We start from the raw sequence: 26,876 nt of genomic DNA, 5'->3' as shown, positions 1-26,876 counted from the left end.
TAATTGAAATATGTGCAGAAATGTGAAGTTATCCACTTTGGTCGGAAAAATAGAAAAGCAGAGTATTTTTTAAATGGTGTGAGATTGAGAAATGTTGGTGTTCAGAGGGACCTGGGTGACCTTTTACAAGAATCACTGAAAGTTAACATGCAGGTATAGCAAGCAATTAGGAAAGCAAATGGTATGTTGCCCTTTATTACAAGAGGATTTGAGAATAAGAGTAAAAACGCCTTCCTGCAATTATATAGGGCCCTCGTGAGACCACACTTGGATTATTGTGTACAGTTTTGGTCTCCTTATCTAAGGAAGGATATATACTTGTCATAGAGGGAGTGCAATGAAGGATCACCAAACTGATTGCTGGGATTATACGATTCTCCTATGAGGAGAGATTGAGTAGACAAAGGCCTACATTCTCTAGACTTTAGAAGAATGAGAGGTGATCTTATTGAAACATACAAAATTCTTACAGGGCTTGACAGGGTAGATGCAGGGAGCATGTTTTCTCTGGCTGGGGAGTATGGCCTCAAATTTGGCCTACCCGTTCTTTCGGTGCACTCACGTGAGATGCGCCGACTTCCTACGATCCAAATGGCACTAAAAAGATGTCCCCAGATTCTGGCCCCTCTGCCGGCTCTCCCAGGGCTTGGCGCGGCGTGGTGAGTCCATTGGGGGGGGCGGAGCGAGGGCCCTGCGCTTAAGAGTGCCAGCAGCTGTCCGCATACGCAGTAGAGCGTTCGCGCATGCGCAATAGTTCCTCCCATGATTATGATGATGCGTGCCTGCATCATGGGACCCAACATGTCCCGCCCCTATCCCGGGCCGAGTGGTCTGCCGCACAGGCCGGCCCACTGCCTTCCTGCGCTGAGGGCTACAAGAAACAGGTTGGATCGGGGCGGGGGGGGGCAAGAGTTTAGTTTGGGGTGGGGGGGCAGGGGAGAGGTGGAGAGTTTTGATGGGGCGGGGGGAAAGAGAGGGAGAGAGGAGAGTTTTGATCGGGGAGGGGAGGAGGAGGAGAGTTTTGATTTTGGGGGGAGGAGAGAGGAGAGTTTTGATGGGGGGTGGGGGAGGGTGTGATAACTGTGTAGCCAGTAATTTTAATGAGCTTACTCGAGACTTTCCTTAACCCTGTTGATGAAAATACTGTCCAATGAGCAGGAGGTACGTCTATTTTTTATTTGGATATTGAAAAAATTATGTAAATATATTTTGTTTCTTTACTATTATTTTTGTAGTTTAAGCTTCCATGAATGCTTCTGTTGTATAGTAAATTAGCTTTGCGAAGTTTGTCAGTCTTGTATAGCTGTTTGATCCTATTCACATTCTTTAGTCAAGTCATTAAGTACCTACCTGCGCTGATTTCTTAACTGTCCGCAAGGGTTTTCTGTGCGGCCACAAGTGGCCACATATGCTGGCCTAAGTTAGTTTGGAGCAACTATTAGCTATCCAAACTGGCTTAAATGGCCAAAACATTTGTAGGTGGCTGGTAACGCCCCCTTTTTGAAAAAAACTAAACTAAACTAAAAAAAATCCTAACTCACTTACACTGGCGCAAATTAAATGTGCAGAATGGGGATTTTTAAGATACTCCAGAAAAATCAAGTTGCTCAAAAAATTACGGAGCAACTCCTGGGCAATTTTGGGCCCATGTAGAACTAGGGATCATAGTTTCAATAAGGGATCGGCCATTTAGGACTGATTTGAGGTGAAATTTCTTCACTCAGAGGGTGATAAATCTTTGCACTTCTCTACCCCAGAGGGCTGTGGATACTCAGTCGTTGATATATTCAAGACAGAGATCACATTTTTGGATATATGGGGAATCAAGGGATATGGGGATAGTGTAAGAAAGTGGAGTTGAAGTTGAAGGTCAGAAGTAGAGCATTCATTTCATACTATTTTCCATGTAAGAAATTCCTACCAAAATGTATTTGAAATTAGCGGTTCCAATCTCTTAGTAACAATTTGCATTATATTGTTTTACTGACCCGGAATTTGCAATCAGCAGCAAACAAACGGCGCTAGCCGTTCATTACACTTACATTTGTCCACAGTTTTTCTATAGGTGTTTGCACTGTAACTTGCGGTAATTAGAAATCCAAAACAGAACGGTGTCCTGTATGGGGGATCTGGGACCTGTGTGAACAAGGCAAGCAACTGTGTATCTCCTTAACCAATCAGAATGATGAATTCTTACTGAGACACATTATGGGGGGAATTTTAACCATCAAAAAATGGGTGGGTTGAGATTGGGTGTGAGGTTAGAGTTACAAAAACTGAATCCTGACTCCAATCTGCCCACTTTCAGTTTTAATGAAGACAGGATAAGGGCAGGCAGCCATCCTGCTCCCAGCAGCGAGTCACCTGTTTAAATATTACAAGGAGGCTGGTATGCTTCATGGTGATCCAAAATTTCAAATTTAACTCTGGCTGGTTGGGTTTCCCAGGCCTCGGAGAACAAGCCAGGGTAAGGGAGGCAAGGAGCGCTGGATCCAGGATGTCTGTGCCTTTCCACTTACCTACTGGATCCAGTGCCCCTGCCTCACCCGCCCCCTGCGATCAGACCCCCCCCCCCCCCCCACCCCAACCCTTCCATTCTCCCTGTGACCTCCACCTCGAGTTCTCTGACTTCCACCCCATGAGGCCTCCGATCACCTCCTCCCATCCCCCCCCCCCCCCCCCGGCCTACGATCCCCCTCTGGCCTTCGATCCGCGACCCTCTGAAAAAGTAAAACAAAAGTTTAATATTTAATATTTTTAATTTTTAAAATCTTCAATAATTAAAATCTGAAGGAATTAGACTCCACACGTGTAAAAGTTCATTTTCAGTGCCAGGGAGGTTGTTTGTCAATAATTAAGACTTGCGCTTGAATGGACAAGCCCTAACTTTTTCTGGCATGTTTTGTGTGTATCTATCAATTAAGTACCCCAACTTCGTGCCCTTCCATATATTTAAATGCCAATCTCTTGGCAAGATACTGGTATAGTGAAGCTTGTGGAGGAGGAGGGAAACTCGGACAGCAACTTCTTGATTTCTGCCTTTAACTGTGCATGTGCGGTCGCCAGAAGTTGCTGTCCGATTTATTCTTTAATAACGGTGAGCGCTGGTTTATATACAACAACAACAACTAGTATTTATATAGTGCCTTTAACGTAGTAAAATGTCACAAAGCATTTCACAGCAGTGTTATAAGACAAAACAAATACATTTGACACCAAGCCACATAAGAAGAAATTATGGCAGATGATCAAAAGATAGGTTTTAAGGAACGTCTTAAAGGAGGAAAGAGAGGAAGAGTGGCGGAGATGTTTAGGGAGGGAGTTCCAGAGCTTGGGGCCTAGGCAGCTGAAGGCACAGCCACCAATGGTTGAGCAGTTATAATCAGGGATGCTCAAGAGGGCAGAATTTGAGGAATGCAGACATCTCGGTGTGTTGTGAGGCTGAAGGAGACTACAGAGATGGGGAGGGGCGAGGCCTCATGGAGGGATTTGTAAACAAGGATGAGAATTTTGAAATTAAGGTCTTGCTTAATCTGGAGCCAGTTTAGGTCAGCGAGCACAGGGGTGATGGGTGAGTGGGACTTGGTGTGAGTTAGGACATGGGCTGCCGAGTTTTGGATGACCTCACGTTTACATCGGGTAGAATGTAGAATATACAGCATTAAAATTGTGAGGGTTCTGTAATGTGTGTAATAATATACACATATCTTAAAAGGATAATATCCTTGCGTATTCTCCTCTCTCCCTGTCCCATACCACTTGGCAGCTGATGTATGTAGTTTAGCACACTTAGAAAAATATGGAGAATATTACTGAGGTAGGTAATCTGTCTTGAGACTTACAAGAAAAATATATAAAATGGCCATGTTTGTGAAACAAATACTATGTTTAAAAAAAAAACTTGCACAAAAGACAACAAATGTACATTTTGCAGACTACTGAATAAAGTATAATAATTATGTATGAATTGTTTTTAACTTTATAATCTCAACAGGTTGCTGCTGAAAGACTTTTGCAATCGATGCTAATTTGTTAACTGGGGGCTAATACAAAATTGAATGTATTCAAACAGGAAATGCGTTATGTGTATCACTCTAATACCTAATATCATTCCAGTTCAGTGAACCATTTTTTCTTTGTTAAATTTCATTACACGCAGCTCCTCGGGGCCACACTCCTGCAGACAAAATTCCACTAATTAAGTTAGGCCGTCGTCTATACAGTATTACACACGAGGAATCCACTGTTGAGCGATCCATTGTATGTCAGATTGATGCAATACAAGGAAGCAAAAGAATAACGATCCGTTCCCCTGTTCAGGTATGCTGTTCACATTAACCACTGCACTTCTGTCCGAAGTGGTCATTTAAATATTAACCCTTCTTAATACATGATTTGTTCTTTTACTTGTCCTGCTTCATGCAGCTATGTGTTTTCCAGAATAGTATGATCCAAAAATGGAGAAAAACAGTAAGTAAAAATGGGATGCAACCAGCAAATGGCTCAGCCTAATCTCCAGATAAGGAATTGTCTTTTAAAATTGAAGAGGGTAGGAACAGATTGTTATGCATGTATAGGTCAGGAAGACAGTCAGCACAGACTATAATACTCATCCACTTTGAAGCAACTCCTTTTAAAGAACTGATGTGCTCTGATCACCTGAGAGATCCCCAGTAGTTTCAATTTCCCCAGCACATATTCTGCATAGATTTAATGGACCAAGGAATTAATTATTTTTACTTATGATATTTTGAGTATATTCCAAATAAATCCAGAGGGCATTCCCTATCCTGGATCTGAGACCTTTTGAATAAGTTATTCCCTCACAGACCAGAGTCCACCCACATAAGTGCTGATCCTCAGTTATTATACTATTGGTTATCTTATGAACATAATACTACATCAGCACAGGTGAGGCTAATATAATTGAAGTAATTTCATACGAATATGCTCAAGTATGGAGTTTTATAAAAAGTCAGTACTTCAAGCAGTATTGCACTGTTCAGTGATATATCCACTACTGAAATAAAGGGAAAATTTATGATGCAAAAGTTTTCTTCTAAATATAGTTGGAATTTCTATAATAAATTTATAATGTTTTCCATCATGGAATTAAACCTTCATTTAGATTAACCTTGTAAATTACAGATAAAGAATCACTTTTCAGTACCTTTCAATGTATTTGAAGATGTGGAATCTGAGTTGAAGATCCTTGGTACAATTCAACCGAATGAAGAGTTCAACGTCCCTTTGCTTTCTTACAGGTAGTTGAAGTAAATAATTTTTTTTCTAAGTATTGTCATTTTTTTACGGAACAATTTGCATTCTTATATTGTGTCAAGAACTGATGGTTCACTGAAATTATGCCAAATACAAATGTTACATGTGAATTATGATGGATATACTATGTGTAGTTTATTTTATGCAAACTTTCAGCACCCGCTGTTTTGTTTATTTAAATAACTTTCCAATGTTAAAGTCACAACCAGAATATTGTTTTCCGAACTAGAAAGAACTTGCATTTATATAGCACCTTTCACAAACTCAGGATGCCCAAAGCGTTTTACAACCAATGATGTATAGGGGCCAAAATTGCACTTCCCCCCCCCCCCACCCCCGGCCCAAAACGGGGCACATGCACCCCGTTGCAATGATTTTTACTGCAGCTGTGGTTGAGGTCGCCTCTTGAGCGAAATTTCGATCTTTGTTGTTTTTTTTAATTGGATCCGGAAGTCGCTCTTGATGGGGGCAGTGATGACACTAGAGGGGCGGATACACGGTGGTGGCAGCACTTGAGGGGCGGAAGTTGGGGGCGGTGCGTTGTGACCGCCGCAATGAAGTCATCACGGCGCCGCGTCACCTCGGCTCTCCCCTTAAAAGGCAGATCCTTCGCGATTTTAGGGCCACCAGGGAGCGTTTCAGCGGGGCCAGCAGCCTGGCACCCAAGAGGGGGCACCAGGCTGCCTGTTGATGGGCCGGCTGAATTCGGGGGCATAATTGTCGGGCCGACGTAGCAGTCGGCCAACGAAGAAAAACATGGCGGCAGCGGCAGTGCATTCTCCCCTTTAAGGGAAGCCACACCGCCATTGTAGAATGCCTCAACCTCACTGGACCACCGGGAAAAACCAGGCTTTGGCACCGCCGGGCGGGCCAAAGATTTTCAATGGGGAATTTTGCCGTGGGGGGGGGCGGTAGATCGGTAGTGCGCACAGTGATTTCGCACTTAATGCGGATCAGTAGCAGCGGAGTGGTAGGGGGTGGATTGGGGCACCGTCGGGAAACCTCGTTAGGGCAATTGGGCTATCAGCAGCCATTCTACGAAAAGTCGGCGGCCACTCCACTCCGCAGCATGGCCGCCGATTTGCGGTGGTAACAGGCCTTAAGGAGAAGGGCAATTTCGGCACTGTAATCTGTTTAAAAATAGCATCTTTACCGTTATCTATGGTCACTTTAAATAATCAGGTTCGAGTGCAAACCATATGGTGGGTATATTGTGTTTAATCAGAGTTTAAGACGGAATATAACACATTAATTATACAGCAAAAACATACAACCGTATCCGTTTGAAGTGTTGAAGTCCAGGCCCTCAAAACTGCCACCAAGCTCATGGTCTACAGGGCTGTAGTAATACCCGCCCTCCTGTATGGCTCAGACACATGGACCATGTGCAGTAGACACCTCAAGTCGCTGGAAAAATACCACCAATGACGCCTCCGCAAGATCGTACAAATCCCTTGGGAGGGCAGACGCACCGACATTTGCGTCCTCGACCAGACCAACATCCCCAGCATTGAAGCACTGACCACAATTGATCAGCTCCGCTGGGCAGGCCACATCGTTCGCATGCCAGACACGAGACTCCCAAAGCAAGCGCTCTACTCGGAACTCCTTCACGGCAAACGAGCCAAAGGTGGGCAGAGGAAACGTTATAAGGACACCCTCAAAGCCTCCCTGAAAAAGTGCAACATCCCCATTGACACCTGGAAGTCCCTGGCCAAAGACCACCCTAAGTGGAGGAAATGCATCTGGGAGGGCGCTGAGCACCTTGAAGTCTCATCGCCATGCAGAAATCAAGCGCAGGCAGCGGACAGAGCGTGCGGAAAACCTGTCGCACCCACCCTTACCCTCAACAACTATCTGTCCCACCTGTGACAGGGACTGTGGTTCTCGTATTGGACTGTTCAGCTACCTAAGGACTCATTCTAAGATTGGAAGCAAGTCTTCCTCGATTCCGAGGGACTGCCTATGATGATGACGATGCTGACAACCGTAACAATAGTTGATACTGATTCAGATCGGATAGACAGTTGACACACGTGAGCAAATCTGTCCTTCCTTTGGTCTAGGGCTTCCTTCGCTCGCTCTCTTTTCTGTCTGTGTGCCTCCTTCTCTCTCTCTCGCTCTCGCTCTCTCTCTTCCATCTGTGAGTACAAGCTTCCAGGAGGTCACTTTTAACCTATTTTCAGGGGTGGGCCTGAACCAGAATATTGACAAGACCTTTTGACCTATAGAGATTACCCTAAAAATTTAATGGCCCTGAAATTCCGGCCTCCCCAGGTCTGTACGGAGTTCCTTCGGACCCAGGAAGGCATCGGAAATGCCAGTTTCCAGCGCGCAATGCGCATGCGCTGGAAACTGGCATTTACGATCTCTCAAGTTTCTGGCTTAGCCTACTTTTACAGGGGCAAGTAAAAAAACACAAAAACATATAAAAATAAAGTTATTAAAACATATTTTATCATTAAGACCCTCTTCACATTTTTTAAATCGGAATTTATTTTTTAAGACATTAATAACTTTAATTTAAATTAATGTCGTGTAATTATTTATTTATTTTTATTTGTGTTTTGGGTGTTTTGGGCTCTATCACAATCATAATTATAGGAGTTTCGGACCCTGCGGAACTCCTATTACTATGATACTTTACCTGATTGGCTGCCCAGTGCCATGTGACTCCAGCTCGAGGCCGGCGCATCAGAAAGTCGAATGTCGGCAGCAGCTTAAAGTAGGTGCATATTTTTTCTCTAAAATGCCTGTGGGAAGGCCAAAACGGAATTTCAGGGCCAATATCTACTAAGACTTCTAGTTCTTTGTTTCCAATCTCAAAACAGAGCCCACCTTAAAGATGTCTTATGATTTTGGCCACATGTCATTCTCTGTTTACACTTAATCCATGGTTTCTTCCTGTGGAAATCGTTTCATCTCTCTTGTCCCTATTCTCTTGCGTACAATCAATACAAAGCCTTAACCCTCTACCTTTTGAACTATGAGGCCAAACCAGAAAACTGCTCGCTTAGCTACATTATCTCCTTTATAATGTAGCAATATGTTTACATTAACTCTTAAAATTTCCATCCATTCTAAGTATTTCTGTAACAAATTATCTTAAAGATACATAAACAAACCAGCTTTAACTTGAAAACCACAGATAATGGTTGTCATAGTGCAGAATGCTATAACATCTCAGCAGGATACCAAGACATTAGTATTTCTAAGCATTCTGAGTAGACAATTCGTCTCCAGTTCTATAAGATCATGGCTGATCTGATTATGACCTCAACTCCACTTCCCTGCCCTCTCTCTGAATCCCTTGACTCCCTTATCGTTCGGAAATCTGTCTATCTCCACCTGAAATATATTCAATGACCCAGCCTCCACTGCTCACTGGGATAGAAAATTCCAAAGATTCACGATCCTCTGATTAATATGAATGGTAGATGTCCAGTGTGGTCAGCAAATAGCTCTGGGGCAGGTTGTCTGATCACTGGGAGGAAGGTCAATCACGGCAGGTTAGTTTGGAGGGCCAGGAGAAAGCATCCTTGCTCCTCTTGGCCCACAAACAGTGCTCTTAAAAAGCACTTAGCTTATCCGGCCATTCTGGCCTCCCTTCATCTGCTGCATTTTCCAGGCCTGCAGCCGTTAATTCTAAATGGCTGCTAAAATCTGAGGCAATAGCCTCATTAACATATTTAAATTATGTTAATGAGGCTGTTGAGAGCAGGTTACTCGCCTGTCCCCCACCCGTTAGTAGGCGCGTTCCCAACAAGTTGAGGTCGGTTTTCAGATTTTTAAGAATTTAACCTGCCCCTCTGCTGCCCGTCCTGGTGGGTTAAAATTCCCCCCATAGGGTCAACTGAAGACACTAAACTATCAGCACATCTCCACCACTTTTCTCAACCTTTTCCCTGCATGTGTATTGTACAAATGCTTGTCTGAAATGTAATCTTGGAAGACCAAAGCCATCCGCTACGGATCCATCTTTCCTCCTCCCTCTAAATTCATTCATAATGCTAGAGTCATACTCCAGCCGGAGATAAGCCTCCTAATTTCTCTACCACAAAGACTACCTACTTTCACCTCCCAAAAGTCATCGGCTTCTGCCCCTTCCTCAACACAGGAGGGAGGGAGAGAGAAAACAGGGAATTATAGACCGGTCAGCCTGACCTCAGTAGTGGGTAAAATGATGGAATCAATTATTAAAGATGTCATAGCAGCGCATTTGGAAAGAGATGACATGATAGGTCCAAGGCAGCATGGATTTGTGAAAGGGAAATCATGCTTGACAAATCTGGAATTTTTTGAGGATGTTTCCAGTAGAGTGGACAAGGGAGAACCAGTTGATGTGGTGTATTTGGACTTTCAGAAGGCTTTCGACAAGGTCCCTCACAAGAGATTAATGTGCAAAGTTAAAGCACATGGGATTGGGGGTAGTATGCTGACGTGGATTGAGAGCTGGTTGGAAGACAGGAAGCAAAGAGTAGGAGTAAATAGGTACTTTTCAGAATGGCAGGCAGTGACTAGTGGGGTACCGCAAGGTTCTGTACTGGGGCCCCAGCTGTTTACATTGTACATTAATGATTTAGACGAGGGGATTAAATGTAGTATCTCCAAATTTGCGGATGACACTAAGTTGGGTGGCAGTGTGAGCTGCGAGGAGGATGCAGAGTGATTTGGATAGGTTAGGTGAATGGGAAAATGCATGGCAGATAAAGTATAATGTGGATAAATGTGAGGTTATCCACTTTGGTGGTAAAAACAGAGAGACAGACTATTATCTGAATGGTGACAGATTAGGAAAAGGGGAGGTGCAACGAGACCTGGGTGTCATGGTACATCAGTCATTGAAGGTTGGCATGCAGGTACAGCAGGCGGTTAAGAAAGCAAATGGCATGTTGGCCTTCATAGCGAGGGGATTTGAGTACAAGGGCAGGGAGGGGTTACTACAGTTGTACAGGGCCTTGGTGAGTCCACACCTGGAGTATTGTGTACAATTTTGGTCTCCTAACTTGAGGAAGGACATTCTTGCTATTGAGGGAGTGCAGCGAAGGTTCGCCAGACTGATTCCTGGGATGGCGGGACTGACCTATCAAGAAAGACTGGATCAACTGGGCTTGTATTCACTGGAGTTCAGAAGAATGAGAGGGGATCTCATAGAAATGTTTAAAATTCTGATGGGTTTAGACAGGTTAGATGCAGGAAGAATGTTCCCAATGTTGGGGAAGTCCAGAACCAGGGGTCACAGTCTAAGGATAAGGGGTAAGCCATTTAGGACTGAGATGAGGAGAAATTTCTTCACCCAGAGAGTGGGGAACCTGTGGAATTCTCTACCACAGAAAGTTGTTGAGGCCAATTCACTAAATATATTCAAAAAGGAGTTAGATGTAGTCCTTACTACTAGGGGGATCAAGGGGAATGGCGAGAAAGTAGGAATGGGGTACTGAAGTCGCATGTTCAGCCATGAACTCATTGAATGGCGGTGCAGGCTCGAAGGGCCGAATGGCCTACTCCTGCACCTATTTTCTATGTTTCTATGTTTCTACACCTATCACTGAAATCTTTACTCATGTTTTTGTCACATCCACATTCAACTATTCCAATGCTTTTCTGGCTAGCCATTCTCCACCTTCTATAAACTTTTAATACATCCAAAACTCTGCTGCTCACATCCAATCCAACACCAGGTCCCACTCACCCAGCATCCCTGTCATTACTGACTTGACTTGGCTCCTGATGCTCTCACACCTGCAATTTACAATTCTCATCCTTGTGCTTCAATCCCTCCATGGCCTCAAAGTAACATAAGAACATAAGAAATAGGAGCAGGAGTAGGCCATACAGCCCCTCTAGTCTGCTCCACCATTTAAAACGATCATGGCTGACCCGATCATGGACTCAGGTTCACTTCCCTGCCCGCTCCCCATAACCCCTTATTCCCTTATCGGTTAGGAAACTGTCTATCTCTGTCTTAAATTTATTCAATGTCCCAGCTTCCACAGCTCTCTGAAGCAGCGAATTCCATAGTTTTACAACTATCTGAGAGAAGAAATTCCTCCTCATCTCAGTTTTAAATGGGAGGTCCCTTATTCTAAGATCATGCCCTCTAGTTCTCGTCTCCCCCATCAGTGGAAACATCCTCTCTGCATCCATCTTGTCAAGCCCCCTCATAATCTTACACGTTTCGATAAGATCACCTCTCATTCTTCTGAATTCCAATGAGTAGAGGCCCAAACGACTCAACTTTTCCTCATAAGTCAACCCCCTCATCTCCGGAATCAACCTAGTGAACCTTCTCTGAACTGCCTCCAAAGCAAGTATATCCTTTCTTAAATATGGAAACAAAAACTATACGCAGTATTCCAGGTGTGGCCTCACCAATACCCTGTATAACTGTAGCAAGACTTCCCTGCTTTTATACTCCATCCCCTTTGCAATAAAGGCCATTCATTGGCCTTCCTGATCACTTGCTGAACCTGCATACTATCCTTTTGTGTTTCATGCACTAGGACCCCAGGTCCTGCTGTACTGCAGCACTTTGCAATTTTTCTCCATTTAAATAATAACTTGCTCTTCGATTTTTTTTCTGCCAAAGTGCATAACTTCACACTTTCCAACATTATACTCCAGCTGCCAAATATTTGCCCACTCACTCAGCCTGTCGATGTCCTTTTGCATATTTTTTGTGTTCTCCTCACACATTGCTTTTCCTCCCATCTTTGTATCGTCAGCAAACTTGGCTACGTTACACTCGGTCCCTTCATCCAAGTCGTTAATATAGATTATAAATGGTTGGGGACCCAGCACTGATCCCTGCGACACCCCAGCAGTTACTGATTGCCAACCTGAGAATGAACCATTTATCCCAACTCTCTGTTTCCTGTTAGTTAGCGAATCCTCTATCCATGCTAATATATTACTCCCAAACCCATGAACTTTTATCTTGTGCAGTAATCTTTTATGTGGCACCTTGTCAAATGCCTTCTGGAAGTCCAAATACACCACATCCACTGGTTCCCCTTTATCCATCCAAGAATTCCAGCAAGTTTGTCAAACATGACTTCCCTTCATAAATCCATGCTGACTCTGCCTGACTGAATTATGCTTTTCCAAATGTCCTGCTACTGCTTCTTTAATAATGGACTCCAACATTTTCCCAACCACAGATATTAGGCTAACAGATCTATAGTTTCCAGCTTTTTGTCTGCCTCCTTTTATAAATAGGGGCATTAGAATTTGCAGTTTTCCAATCTGCTGGGACCTCCCCAGAATCCAGGGAATTTCGTAAATTACAACCACTATCCCTGCCACTACTTCTCTTAAGACTCTAGGATGCAAGCCATCAGGTCCAGGAGATTTATCCGCCTTTCTATAGATCTATAGATTATGGAACAGTTCCTGCAGATTGGAGGGTGGCAAATGTAACCCCACTATTTAAAAAAGGAGGGAGAGAGAAAACGGAACTACAGACCGGTTAGCTGAACATCAGTAGTGGGAAAAAGCTAGAGTCTATTATAAAGGATGTGATAACGGCACACTTCGATAATATCAACGGGCTTAGACAAAGTCAACATGGATTTATGAAAGGAAAATCATGTTTGACAAACCTACTGGAGTTTTTTGAGGATGTAACTGATGGAATAGATAAGGGAGAAGCAGTGGATGTAGTGTATTTGGATTTTCAGAAGGCCTTTGATAAAGTCCCACATAAGAGTTTAGTGTGCAAAATTAAAGCACATAGGATTGGGGGTAATGAACTGGCATGGATTGAAAATTGGTTAACTCAGGAAACAGAGATTGTAATGAACGGGTCTTTTTCGTGGTGGCGGGCAGTGACCAGTGGGGTACCACAGGGATCAGTGCTTGGGCCCCAATTTTTCACAATATATATAAATTATTTGGATGAAGGAACCAAATGTAATATTTCCAAGTTCGCTGACGACATTAAACTAGGTGGAATTGTGAATTGTGAGGAGGATGCAAAGACGCTGCAAGGCGATTTAGATAGGTTGAGTGAGTGGGCAAACACATGGCAGATGCTGTATAACGTGGATAAATGTGAAGTTATTCACTTTGGTAGGAAAAACACAAAAACAAATTATTATTTAAATGGTGATAGCTTGGGAAATGTCGATGTACAAAGAAACCTGGGTGTCCTTGTGCACCAGTCATTGAAAGCAAACATGCAGGTGCAGCAAGCTGTTAGGAAGGCAAATGTTATGTTGGCCTTCATTGCAACAGCATTTGAGTACAGGAGCAAGAATGTCTTACTACATTTATACAGGGCCTTGGTGAGGCCGCACCTGGAGTATTGTGTGCAGTTTTGGTCTCCTTACCTAAGAAAGGATATACTTGCCATCGAGGGAATGCAGCGAAGGTTCACCAGACTGATTCCTGGGATGGCAGGACTATCGTATGAGGAGAGATTGGGTCGACTAGGCCTGTATTCACTAGTTTAGAAGAATGAGAGGGGATCTCATTGAAACGTATAAAATTCTGACTGGGTTGGATAGACTGGATGCAGAGAGGATGTTTCTCCTGGCTGGGAAGTCCAGAACAAGGGGTCAGTCTCAGTATATGGGATAGAAAATGTAGGACCGAAATGAGGAGACATTTTTTCACTCAGAGGATGGTGAACCTGTGGAATTCTCTACCACAGAAGGCTGTGGAGGCCAAATCACTGAATATATTTAAGAAGGCGATGGATAGATTTCTAGACACAAAAGGCATCAAGGAGTATGGGGAAAAAGCGGGAATATGGTGCTGAGATAGAGGATCAACCATGATCATATTGAATGGTGGTACAGGCTTGAAGGGCCGAATGGCCTACTACTGCTCCTATTTTCTATGTTTCTGTGTTTAGTCCCATTATCTTTACTCATTACCACCACCTTCATGATTGTGATTGTGTAATTTGTTGGGATATTTTTAGTGTCCTCTGCCGTAAAGACTGATACAAAATATTTGTTCAGAGTTTCTGCCATCTCCATGTTCCCCATTACTAATTCCCCGGTCTCGTCCTCTAAGGGACCAACATTTACTTTTGCCACTCTTTTCCTTTTTATATACCTTCTTCAGTGCTACAGTTATTGCTCCACAAAACTCTTTATTCCTGTGACTCTGGATTTTTGTAATTCACTCCCTCCCTTCGCACCACCATTAGCAGCTATGCCTTTAGTCTCCTTTGGAATTCCCTCCCTAAACCCATCTATATCTCCATTTCCCTCTCCTCCTTTGAGGCACACCTTAAAACCTACATCTGATTAAACTTTTGATTGCTCCTCTTAACATCTCCTTTGGCATGGTGACCATTATTTTTTCTTCCATCTCTGTGAAGTGTCTTGGGATGTTTTTCTATGTTAAATGTGCTATATAAGTGCAAGTTGCTGTTTTGAGGCAGAGTAGAGGAAACATTCTTGTGGATTTACTCATTCTATATCTGATCTAAAAATCTGAATTTTGATACCCTTTCAAATTGCAGAATTCATTTGTTTTAATTTATGCTCACTGAAATTTCAAATACCTCATTTTAACACATTATTTGTTTTGCTAATATTTGTTTTCAGATCAGATCTTCGTTTACAGCTGATGATGAAAGGCAAAGAACAATATGCTCCCTGTGAGGCTATCACTTTTGGTCATGTAAACACAAGTACTGAAATAGTATTTAATCGCAAATGCCAATTTTCTAGAGGTGATGAGCAGGACTCACTAATGATCAATATAGTTGCAATGCACGACACGTTGACATCGGACGATCCTGAAGAAAATAATAATGCTTATGTTCTCCATTTATGGCCTATTGCAATTCTTCAAAACTTTTTGCCTTGTACAGTGAGTGTTTTCTTAACAGAGGTAGGTTTGCCTGTGTTTTGTGTGTTTGTACTTCTATTCAGCGTCAAATGTATTTTTTCTGTTGTATACATACAAGTTGTTGTTATTCTTTCTACACATAGTAAGATCCTTCCACCATAAACAGGGAACCGGGGACACTGTTTCTTTAAGAGTTTTATTTCACAGCAGTTTCTTAAGAACCACAAAATCTGTTATCTTCCAAACAATATAAATTAGCATGTTCTGATTTGTCCTGCTCAATCTTTCATTTTACTTAACTCTCATTAATAGTGCAGTTAATTATTGTCCTCAACCGTGTAAGACTTTTTTTGTTTTTTTACTTGTTTTTGCATCGAACTCTGATCTACTTGAGAGTTATTTTGTAAACCCTTCCAAAATTATGTCATTTTTCACAGGGTAAGGGGTGGAAGGCAGCGATCGGGAAAAGGGTGAGTAAGGGTTGTGGGGATCTGGAACTCATTGCCTGGAAGAGTGGTGGATGCAGAAACCCTCACCACTTTTAAGAGATGGTTGGATGGGCACTTAAAGTGCCGTAATCTGCAGGGTTACGGACCCAGAGCTGCTAATTGGGATTAGACTGGATAACCTCTTGTTGGCCGGCGCAGATATAATGTTAAGTACTGCAGGAAATCGAATACGGCCAGGGTGATCTCCTAGACTAGTTTCGATTGCCTAGATGGATCGGAGAGGAATTTTCCCAGATTTTTTCTCCCTAAATTGGCCTGGGAGTTTTTATCTGGTTTTTGCCTCTCCCAGGAGATCACATGGCTCCGGTTGGGATGGGGTGTAGAATGTTTCAGTATAAGGGGTGTCGCAGTTGTGTGAGGCGGACTGTTGAGCTGGGTGCTCTTTGCCTTTCCGCCATTGTTCATAAGTTTATATGTAACCTTCAGGGCTGCTGACCGAGGGCCGTGTGGCTCTTTGTCGGCCGGCGAGGACACGATAGGCCGAAATGGCCTCCTTCTGTGCTGTAAGTTTCTATGTTTCTTCTATGATGGCCGGCAGTGGCCTGTGTTAACGTAGAGCTGGAAGGGGCATCACTGCATGGGATTGGGAGACTCCAGTCTTGTAAGTCTAAAAGAGACAGTTTTCTACCTTCTCAATGACAGATGTTTCATTTATATTGGAGTAATTAGAAGAATGAAGCATATCATACTGAAGATAAGTAACCTTAACATTTCTACTATACAGGTAACCTTCCCAACATTTGTTCTGTTCTGTTTTTGTGACCAAAAAATCATTTTGACAAAAGTGACATCTAACCACTTGGGATTTGACATGTTTTACATTTTTCAGGGATTCTATTTCGTTCCTTATAAATAACATAACCTAAGAATTAGGGGCAGGAGCAGACCTTGTGGCCCTTCGAGCCTGCTCTGCCATTCAATAATAACATACTTCAGAACATTGAGATAAACAGAAAAACTCAACAGCTCATATTATATTAGAAATTTCAAAACCTGCTAACCATTCTGGTTGATGGGCTGCATCTTTTTGGCATCAGTGGATTATTTTTCACATGTCAACTACACCTCATCAATTATACGTAGAGGTATTGTAACACCATATTTACAGTAAAATTATCTATTACTTTTGTTATGTATGCTAATCTCACCCATGAATAAGACTTGCCACCAGGGGGCACACCTGTGGGAGACCTAAGGATCACCTGTGCACCCTGGGCAAGCAGGTATAAAAGACAATCCACCATGATACTTCCTCACTTTGGAGTTACATTAAAGAGACCACGGTCACAATGGTTTGAGCTTTCAACACAGTCTTGTGGAGTAATTCTGAACGTAACAATTTTCAACAGGTTATTAGAATTATTTTTATTGTGTCAGATTGATAATACTACCTCCTTCATTTCACAGCTGTGCAGCTACTTTCGTCGCACATTTAAGTTCATGCGCAGAACGCTTCCATTCGTTGTCACAAATTGCGTCTTTTTTCAAAAAGAACGAATGGGATGAATAATGCATAGCAAAATTAGTAATGAAAAAAATAACTTCATATTTAATCACTCTTGTAAAGTAATTTCATCTACTCTTGTCAATACAAATTGATCTCCTCACTGGTGCAATAATTTTCAGTTTCCACTTATCTATAGAAGTTTCTCCAACTTTTTTTTCCAAATTTCAGTTGTGTTCATACTTAGCTCTGCAACAACAGCTGAATAAAAATGCCAACTAACAAATATCTAGGATAATCCAACAATGACGCTGGTACCATTTCAGAAGTTTTTTGAGTTCCTTGTTTAAATAATAACGCTACACAGTGTTTGTTCCCCCATGTTAGAATGTATTCTTTATATGTGCAGCTGTACTGGAGATGATGGAAAATAAATACAATAATCATAGGGTTTTTTAATATTCTGTTTTGTTGTAGGAAAATATAAAACAGACCTTGACTCTAGATGAAGGACATTCTGCCCAGCTTCGTGAGGCTGTACTGGACAAATCCAGACTGACACTGACTATTATAGATTATTTGGAACATAATTGGGCAGGAGAATACAAAATCAAAAGCAAACAAACAGACATTGAATTAATCAAATTCAGATCATATATTGATGACGAAGAGGTTGAAATGGATATTGCAATCCTTATGACATACAATGTCGGACATGTGATGCTAGCTTTGCACAGCCCCTATTGGATGATTAATAAAACTGGGCGGATGCTTCAGTACAAAGCTGATGATGTTCACCGTAAGCATCCTTTGGACTACAAAAAGCCACTGCTTTTTTCTTTTGGATCCAAATTCTTTTTCCAAAAGAACAAGGTAGGTTGTGTTTGTTCTTTTGTTTGGTCTTACCAGTGCTGATTTGTTTTTCTCTATATTAAATATTAAGAGCAGTGGAAGGTCTACGTGACCCAGAAAGAGTTGAACGAGGGGGTCTTTGGGGAGAAGTACAAGCGGGAGGTGTACGAGAAAACCAAGAGCTTAATGTTCAACGGTGCCCAAGCATTATAATAATCCAACATTGTACAATGGTGTTATTGGGGGGAATTTTAACCCAGGGGAGCGCATGGGCTTGGTTGCGGGGGGGGGGATAAATCCGGCGAAAATGCAAGCATGTCGGAAAACCAGCTCCTACCGCCGACTTCCGCATTTCACTGCAGCGTGATAGGCTGTGTGTGCACAACCCCCTCAGGAGAGGCGGGTTGTAATTTATATGTTAATTGCTCAAGTAGAGTGATATTGACATGGGTTTTGCACTTTAACTTTGGATCCACAGGTTTCCCGGGCTTCCTGGAACTCGCCAGTGAAAGCAAGGCACAAACACAGCAGCAATTGAGGGGGCTGAAGCCATGTCAGGGAAATATGCCAATGAATACTCAGTACACACAACTGATTTCTTGCCTGCTTGTGGGAAAGGGTTTGTTCACAGTACCTGTGCTGGGAGGTACTTTTCACACTTTGGAGGTTTAATCTACAGTTTAGAGGTGTCATTTACACTATCAGATCAGCATGGGTGCCACTTACGTGTGCTAGATTGGACTTCAGATGAGGACCAAAATGACCAGCAGCAACAGCCAGCAGCTCACAGACCTGTAGCTCCACAGGGGAGAGGGGATCAGCATAGAGTTGCAGCTTGCACGAGGCCATACCTGGCACACACGGTCTACAAGTTTCCTCAACATGCCTGAACACCAGTGTCTCAGGAGGCTCAGGGTGTCGTGTCAGGTGGTGGCAGGCATTTAAAGCCAGCTGGAAAAAGCCCTGCTGCCAACTGGACCTTGTGGCCAGGCTTTACCAGTGGCTGTCAGTCACCACCGCCCTCAATCCTTTTGCCGCTGGATCGTTCCAGGCCTTTGCAGGAGACATTTGCAGCATAGCTCAGTCGGTGGCACACAAATGCATAAGACAGATGACTGATGGCTTCTTTGCCAGGACCACCAATTATTTCAACTTTGTCTGCGGCCGTTCAGGTTTCCAGCTCTGACTGGCTTCCCACAGGTGCATGGCACCATCGACTGCATGCATGTGGCAATTAAGGCAGCCCCACATCACCCAGTAATGATTTTCAATCACAAGAGCTTCCACTCCATCAATGTGCAGCTGGTGTGCAATCACTAAATGATCTTTATACAGGTGTGTGCAAGATTCCCGGGTGGCTGCCAAGATGCTTTCATCCTGAGGCAGTCCACCCTTCCTGATCTCTTTGCACCTTCAAGTAGAGTTACTGGCTGGCTGCTCAGAGACAAGGAATACCCACTTAAAACATGGCTGATGACACCTCTCAAACCCAAGGAATGAGGCCCACGAGCGATACAATGAATGCCATATGATCACTAGATGTGTCATTGAACAAGCTATATAGTAGTACTATTAGGCGGTCCCTCGTATCGAGGATGACCTGCTTCCACGCCAAAAATGGATGAGTTCGCAAGTGTTTCAATGAGGGACCTGACATTCAAGGTCCCGAACTCATACTGATGGGTGGAAGATGCCTGTGCATGGATTCTTTTAACGTGCGGTGGCCGTTGCACACCAGCCACCACACGGGCTTGATTCAGTGGCAAGGGTTAACCAAGACGATTGGAGACCATGCTCTGCTGTACGGACCTAGTGCGCACGCATGCTCCTACTATCCATAGATCGCAGTGTGGTCTGGCCCGTGCTGCCCCTGGGCCCTCGCCTCTGGGGCCCAGAAGAAGCTATATATATGTTGAAAATGCGCTTCAGGTGCCTGGACAGATCTGGAGGCATCCTTCAGTATGTCAGGGTCTCCAGAATGGCCATGGTATGCTGCACTGTGCACAACATTGCACAGCAGCGAGGTCTGGACCTGCAGAAGGAACAAGGTGCAGAGCACAGAGCCTCTTTGGACAATTCCAAGGAGAGGATGTAGGGAGAGGAGGAGGAAGATGAGGATGGGGGGGGGCGGTGTCGCGGGGTATGTACCATCAGCGAGGCACATTGCTGCCCCGGAATGCCCTCATTATTGTGAGGTTCACTTAGGGTCCACCAGTGCATCCATTGAACAACCACATGCAAAAGCCACTTTAGCCCCACCCTCCCCCCCCCCCCAATGGCACTAACACAAAACAGTCCTGCAAACAACCAAGCATCTGTTTCACAGCACCCCTGGGATACAAGCAGCATGTGGATTACTGAATGAAGGGGAGGGCGGGGCGGCAACGGTTAAGAAGTGGAAGCGCTTTGAGCTGAGTTCCCATTTCCACGTTCCCTTTCAACATCATACCTTTCATTGCCCAATCGCACTTCTCTGCTCGCAATGTGCAGAATACTTTGTTGCAGATAAGTAGGGTGATTGAAAGGCCTAGGCTAAGGTATCATTCGTCCAATTTAAGATGGCATTCAGAATGTGCAAGCCATTGTTGAAGGCCTACGTGCACTAGTGTGATTGCTGCGTTTAATGCTTCATGCATTTGGCCACTCTTTTTCCATGGAAGAAGATGTCAACACAAATGCCTGTGAAATCATGTCACTCCTCCAATCTGTCTGCAGTCATGCACAGTGCACTTGGAACGCCTGCCGGTACATCGCACATTCTCTGCTGCTGCTCAAAAAGTATCCTCTTCATCGACGGCCTCCAGGGTACAGTGTCTGCGTCCAGCTTAGCAGAGCTCCATCGTGGACTCTCTACTGCTGTCCCTGACTCCAGCATCTGCTCTTGCTCACTTGTGAAGTATGAGTCACCATGTTGAAACCCCAACAATCTCTAAGTTGTCCCACCAAAGTGCGAGTCTCTGAGCTGGTGCATGGTTTGCATAGGTCCTGTGATGGTGCATCATCACAGGGAGTGAGCTCCTCTGAGGAGTCAGGGGTGTCTTGAACCACCTTCTGCTAGACGTGTGAAGGTCCTGAGGGACATAAGAGTACTGTGAAGGTAAGTATGCTTGGAAGTTATCATAATACACATGATATTTCAGTGGCTGTTGACATCAAATCAACATGACTGAGTGCTGTATTCCATGTGGCTGCCTGATATTTAATTGTGTCGCCAGGTAGCTGGCAGGCCTCAACATGAGTAGAAATCGCTTCATATGGGACATCATCGCATCCACTGAAGCATGAGGTGACTGAGTTAACAAGCCATTGACGGATGCGCTGCAGGTGCTTAAGGCTTTCTCCCGTGCTGTGGCTCTCCCCCAACCCCCCCCCAAATGTGTCTGCATTAAAATCCTGAACTAGTGTACTCACTCAATAATACTGATGAATTCTAAATTGTCTGAACTGCCTGAAAATTGGATTTTAATCCTATAAAGTTCAATAAATCTCAATTTCTTATCACTTTAAAAAAAAAATCAACAGATAGAGGTGATGTTGCATTAAAATGATTTTAATTATGTAATATTCTTGAACATGAAGTGGAGCAACAAGGAGATAACTAAAAGGCACTGATAAATGTACAGAAATCTTCTTTTATATATGGCATTTAACATTGTATGAATAAATAGACTTCTCCAAGTGTTGGAGTATAATCCTAGAATGATTACAGCACAGAAGGAGGGCATTCGGCCTGCAAGAGCACTTCAGCTAGTCCCCGCTTCAAGGCCCTTTCCCTGTAGCTCTGCAATTTTTTTTCCTTCTGCTACTTATCAAATTCCCTTTTGAAAGCCATGATTGAGTCTGCCTCCACCACCTTCTCAGGCAGTGCATTCCAAATTCTAACCACTCGCTGCGTAAAAATCTTTTTCCTCCAGTCGCATTTGTTGTTTCTGCCAGTCACCTTAAATCTGTGTCCTCTGGTTCTTGACCCTTCCGCCAGCCAATGTGAACAGTTTCTCTCTATCTACTTTGTCTAGACCCCTCGTGATTTTGTACACCTCTATCAAATCTCCTCTCAACCTTCTCTGCTCTAAGGAGAACAACCCCAGCTTGTCCAGTCTATCGACGTAACATCCCCGTAGCCATTCTCGTAAATCTTTTCTGCACACTCTCTAAAGCCTTCACATCCTTCCTAAAGTGCAGTGCACAGAATTGGACACAACACTCCAGTTGAGGCTGAACTATTGTTTTATAAAGGTTTATCATAACTTCCTTGCTTTTGTATTCTATGCCTCTATCTATGAAGCCCACGATCCCCTTATGCTTCTTTAACCGTTTTCTCAACCTGCCCTGCCACCTTCAACAATTTGTGCACATATACCCTTAGGTCTCTCTGTTCCTGAACCTCCTTTAGAATTGTACCCTTTAGTTTATATTGCCTCTCCTCATTCTTCCGACCAAAATTTATCACTTTGCAGTTTTCTGTGTTAAATTTCATCTGCCTCGTGTTCATCCAATCCACCAACTTGTCTGTCCTCTTCAAGTCTTATCACTATCCTCCTCGCTGTTCACTATAGTTCCAAGTTTTGTGTCATTGCAATTTTAGAATTGTACCCTGTACACCCAAGTCCAAGTCATTAATATATATCAAGAAAATCAGTGGGGAACACCACTGTATACCTTCCTCCAGTCTGAAAAACAACCGTTCATCACTACTCTCGGTCTCCTGTCACTTAGCCGATTTCATATCCATGCGCCAGTGTCCCTTTTATTCCATGGACTTCAACATTGCTGGCAAGTCTATTATTTGGCACTTTATCAAAAGCCTTTTGGAAGTCCATGTACACCACATCAACTGAATTGCCCTCATCAACCCTCTCTGTTACCTCATCAAAAAAGTCAATCAAGTTTGTTAAACATGATTTGCCTTTAACAAATTCATGCTGGCTTTCCTTAATTAATCCACACTTGTTCAAGTGACTGTTAATTTTGTCCTGGATTAACATTTCTGAAAGCTTCCTCATCACTGAGGTTAAACTGACTTGCCTGTAGTTGCTGGATTTATCCTTATCCCCCTTTTTTGAACAAGTGTGTAACATTTGCAATTCTACAATCCTCTGGCATCACCCCGTATCTAAGGAGGATTGGAATATTATGGCCAGTACCTCCGATTTCCACCTTTACTTCCCTCAGCACCCTAGGATGCACCACATCCAGTCCTGGTGACTTACCTACTTTAGGTACAGCTAGCCTTTCGAGTGCTTTTATTAATTTTTATCCCATCCAGTATCTCGGCTATCTCTTCTTTCACTATGACTTTGGTAGCTTCTTCTTCCTTGGTCAAGACAGATACACAGTACTCATTTAGTTCCTCAGCCAAGCCCTATTCCTTCATGTGTAGGTCTGCTTTTTGGTCCCGACTCGGCCCCTCCCCTCCTCTTACTACCCGTTTTATTATTTATATGCCTATAGAAGACTTTTGGATTCCATTTTTATGTTACCTGCTAGTCTATTCTCCTACTCCCTCGTTGTCCCTCATTTATTACCTTTTTCACTTCCCCTTTGAACTTTCTATATTCAGCCTGGTTCTCACTTGTATTCTCAACCTGATATCTGTCATATGCCCCCTTTTTATGCTTCACCTTACTCTCTCTTTTGTCATCCAGGGAGCTCTGGCTTTGGTTGCCCTACTTTTCCCCCTTGTGGGAATGTACCTCGACTGTACCCAAACTATCTCCTCTTTAAAGGAAGCCCATTGTTCAATTACAGTTTTGCCTGCCAAGCTTTGATTCCAATTTACTGGGACCAGATCCATTCTCAATCCATTGAAATTTTCCTCCTATTAAGAATGTTGTACTCTAGATTGCTCCTTGACCTTTTCCGTAGCTAATCTAAATCTTATGATACTATGCTCACTGTTCCCTAAATATTCCCCTACTGACACTTGCTCCATTTTACCTACCTCATTCCCCAGAACCCAATTCAGCAATACCTCCTTCGTCGTTGGTCCAGAAACGTACTGATCAGGAACATTCTCCTCCACACACTTCAGAAATTCTTTCCCCTCATCTGCCTTTTCACTATTACTAGCCCACACTCTATTAAATTCCTGTCACTACTAGAAGTGGGGATAGGGAAATTTATAATATTTTTACCTGTCTTTATGGCCATCTGGGAACACCAATTTGTTGCTTTTGTTTTTATTTGCATAATTTCATGTAGGGTTCCTCTCCTCTAAATTTGGATTAGATTTTAGAACTTTTTAGATTGTTCAATTGATAACGCAGGTGGCAAGATTTCAAAGTTTCCAAGAGTCAGGTTATTGTAAAAGCTTGCATACATAAAATAACTATCCTTTTTCTTATTTTATCCCTTTGAGATCATTTAAAGAAAGAAAAAACGTATATTTATATGGCACCCCGGTCCCAAAGTGCATTACGAAATCACTGTTGTAATGTAGCGAAATGTGGTAGACACTGTACAAAGTTTATGAGCATGATTACTATTAGTACAAAATGTTAATTGAAATACAGTGACATGAGTGCAGTGAAGTTGTATCTGTTTTAATAATATATACTTTAAAACCAGGTTCAGCTTAGGATAACTGACAGCCAACTGTCAGATTCATTTTCTCTGGACACTGTGGGTAGTTATGGCTTTGTTAAGTGCAAAGGACCAAAAAAGGAGTATCAGGTAAGATAATATATAATGTAAGTACTTAAAATTATGATCTGTAACAGTTTTATATATTTTTTCAAATGTCTGAATTATGTTAATCTTAATATTTAAAAACCGTAATGCCTTGTCCCTTGGGCCTTCTATGCCTGTTTGTACTTTATTTCACAAATCAGTTACTAATTTTTTTTTTAAATATATAATAATTCAGCTGTTATATTTCTTCTACATAGTGCTTTTTAATGTATTAAATTATGGCTAAAAGTAGGTTTTCGACCTTCTGGTAATTAAGTACAAATACATGCAATTTGGGAAAAATTATTGGTTAAGATGCTTAGTTCATGATGCTGTTGGTTCACAGATTGACAGCTAACTTAACACTGTGTGTACTTCTTCCATTATCTTTCACCCCCATTATTCTTGATTTTTATTCAATATAATTTATAATATATTTAATATATTCATGTAGTTCTCAAAACATTGTTGGATCTGCTGACATAGGAGTCCAGCAGGAGGAGAATCCCCCTCAAGCAGTGAATTAGCATTCTGCTGGCTAATGTGGAATTTATTCCACAATTCCAAAAGAGCGTTGTCTGCAGCACTGGCAGCTCGGGTAGTGCAGCTACATAAAGACCTGTATGAGATCCTTCGAAGGATAGGTGGGCAGCAAGTAAAAACTGGCTGTGAGTAAAAAAATGCAGTGACTGTATTAGCCTGAAAATTCAGGACTTACTACATAGTGATTTAACATTGACATTATTATCACATAACTGCAATCATGTCTTCTGTCAGCTTGGAATCTATAGATTTTTATAACATTTGCCCCAGTTCTAGACGAACTGTGGAAGTGAGCAGCCCTGACAGATGGAAAATGGAAGCACATGGAAGTAACAGAAAAGCATAGAAGGATGTAAACTTGTCAGTCATCAATGACAGAGTTCAGTTTCATTGTTTTACCTGCATAATCATGAACAAATTAAACTTTAAACAAATTGATTTTTTCTAGGTTGGTGTGAGAATCGACACCAGCAGCTTTAACTTAACAAGAATCGTTACCTTTACACCATTTCACACGCTAATCAATCGAACAAAGCACAGAATAGAAGTAACTGAAGAGTGCGAGGCAAAGTGGTTAAGGATTGATTCAAATGAGGTAATTTTGGCATCCTTTTTAATCAATATAGTGAACAGTTAAAGGGGAATCAGATAGTTATCAATTAGGGATGTTAAGATCCTTCTTGATGGTTGAACTAAGATGGGACAAAAGGCTTTCCTCGTCTATAATTATCCTGTGGTGTTGTGACTGAAATTGTATTCGACAGCAATGTTCCCGTTAAGGTGCGCAGCAGTCTGGACATCCCACGTAGGCTGCTCACTGGCTTTTAAATGGGAATACTGTGAGTGCACGGAAATTTGAATGGCCTGTGCAGTCTATTAAAGGAGCCACGCACCCAAAATAAAATTAGAACGAACGTTGCTCTACTATAAATTATCTTATCCATACTTGGCTATTTCAACAACCATATGAAATAACAGCTTACCTTGCCATTATTTATGTTAGACTAATTTTAATGCACATGTTTCCACCTAATAATCCTGTCATGTTTATGTTAGTGAGGGGACCTTGGTTTACATTTGCTTGCTTTCCAGTTTTCACTTTGTTTAGTAATAGAATTTGAGCAGTGTGCATTTTTTTATATAGATTTAATTCTTCCTCAATGATTTACCTGCATCAATAGTCAAATTATCTAATGGAAAGAATTCCCATTGATATATGGAGAAAAAAGTCAATTTAAAGTATGGGGAGGTGATGAAGTGCATAAGTTAGCTTTGTATCCTGCCTTTAAATATGTCTTAATCTTTTATTTATTTTATGAGATAATTTGCTTTGTTTCAATTAGTGCATCCCATTTTGGCCTGCCAGAGATTCTGAGAGATTAGCAGTTCGAATTGAAGGATGCAGTACACTCCCACAAAAGGTTTACTTCAACAAACAAGAAAATTGTCTTTTACTTCATCTAGACAATAAGGTATGGGTGTTTGAGAAATTTTATGAAAAATGAACCTGGATACATACAAGTATCTAGATGTCTAGCTAAGTGACATGCGTGTTACCCATTTAAAAAAGGATGTGCTTATTTGTACAACAAGTATGGCCACCCTGCTCCACTCTTTGTCTATGATTGGTCCCCTTGGAGGATAAACCACACTCTGAAGGTTCACACGAATGTGTAACTGGAACCGCCCATCCCAAGATCTCACTGACTTTGCAAATTGTAACTCGAACCACTTTGACTTCCTAAAGCAACAGAGGATAGAGCTTCCCAGAA

The 26,876-nt window shown here is 42.5% G+C and overlaps 1 protein-coding gene across 2 annotated transcripts in view; it reads left to right on the top strand.

Annotated features, from left to right (window-relative positions):
* The window catches only part of vps13a (vacuolar protein sorting 13 homolog A), a 645,125-nt gene that overhangs the window by 400,645 nt on the left and 217,604 nt on the right, over window positions 1-26,876 (top strand). For both annotated transcript variants that reach the window (XM_070882697.1, XM_070882688.1), the window contains exons 45-51: window positions 4,160-4,320; window positions 5,149-5,264; window positions 14,841-15,129; window positions 17,518-17,913; window positions 24,460-24,564; window positions 25,553-25,699; window positions 26,448-26,576. In XM_070882697.1, coding sequence (XP_070738798.1) covers window positions 4,160-4,320; window positions 5,149-5,264; window positions 14,841-15,129; window positions 17,518-17,913; window positions 24,460-24,564; window positions 25,553-25,699; window positions 26,448-26,576 — 1,343 coding nt within the window. The remainder of the gene's footprint in view (window positions 1-4,159; window positions 4,321-5,148; window positions 5,265-14,840; window positions 15,130-17,517; window positions 17,914-24,459; window positions 24,565-25,552; window positions 25,700-26,447; window positions 26,577-26,876) is intronic.

This window comes from Pristiophorus japonicus, chromosome 1, assembly GCF_044704955.1.
Source record: "Pristiophorus japonicus isolate sPriJap1 chromosome 1, sPriJap1.hap1, whole genome shotgun sequence".
Classification (NCBI taxonomy): domain Eukaryota; kingdom Metazoa; phylum Chordata; class Chondrichthyes; family Pristiophoridae; genus Pristiophorus; species Pristiophorus japonicus.
This window is presented reverse-complemented; position numbering and strand designations above follow the sequence as displayed.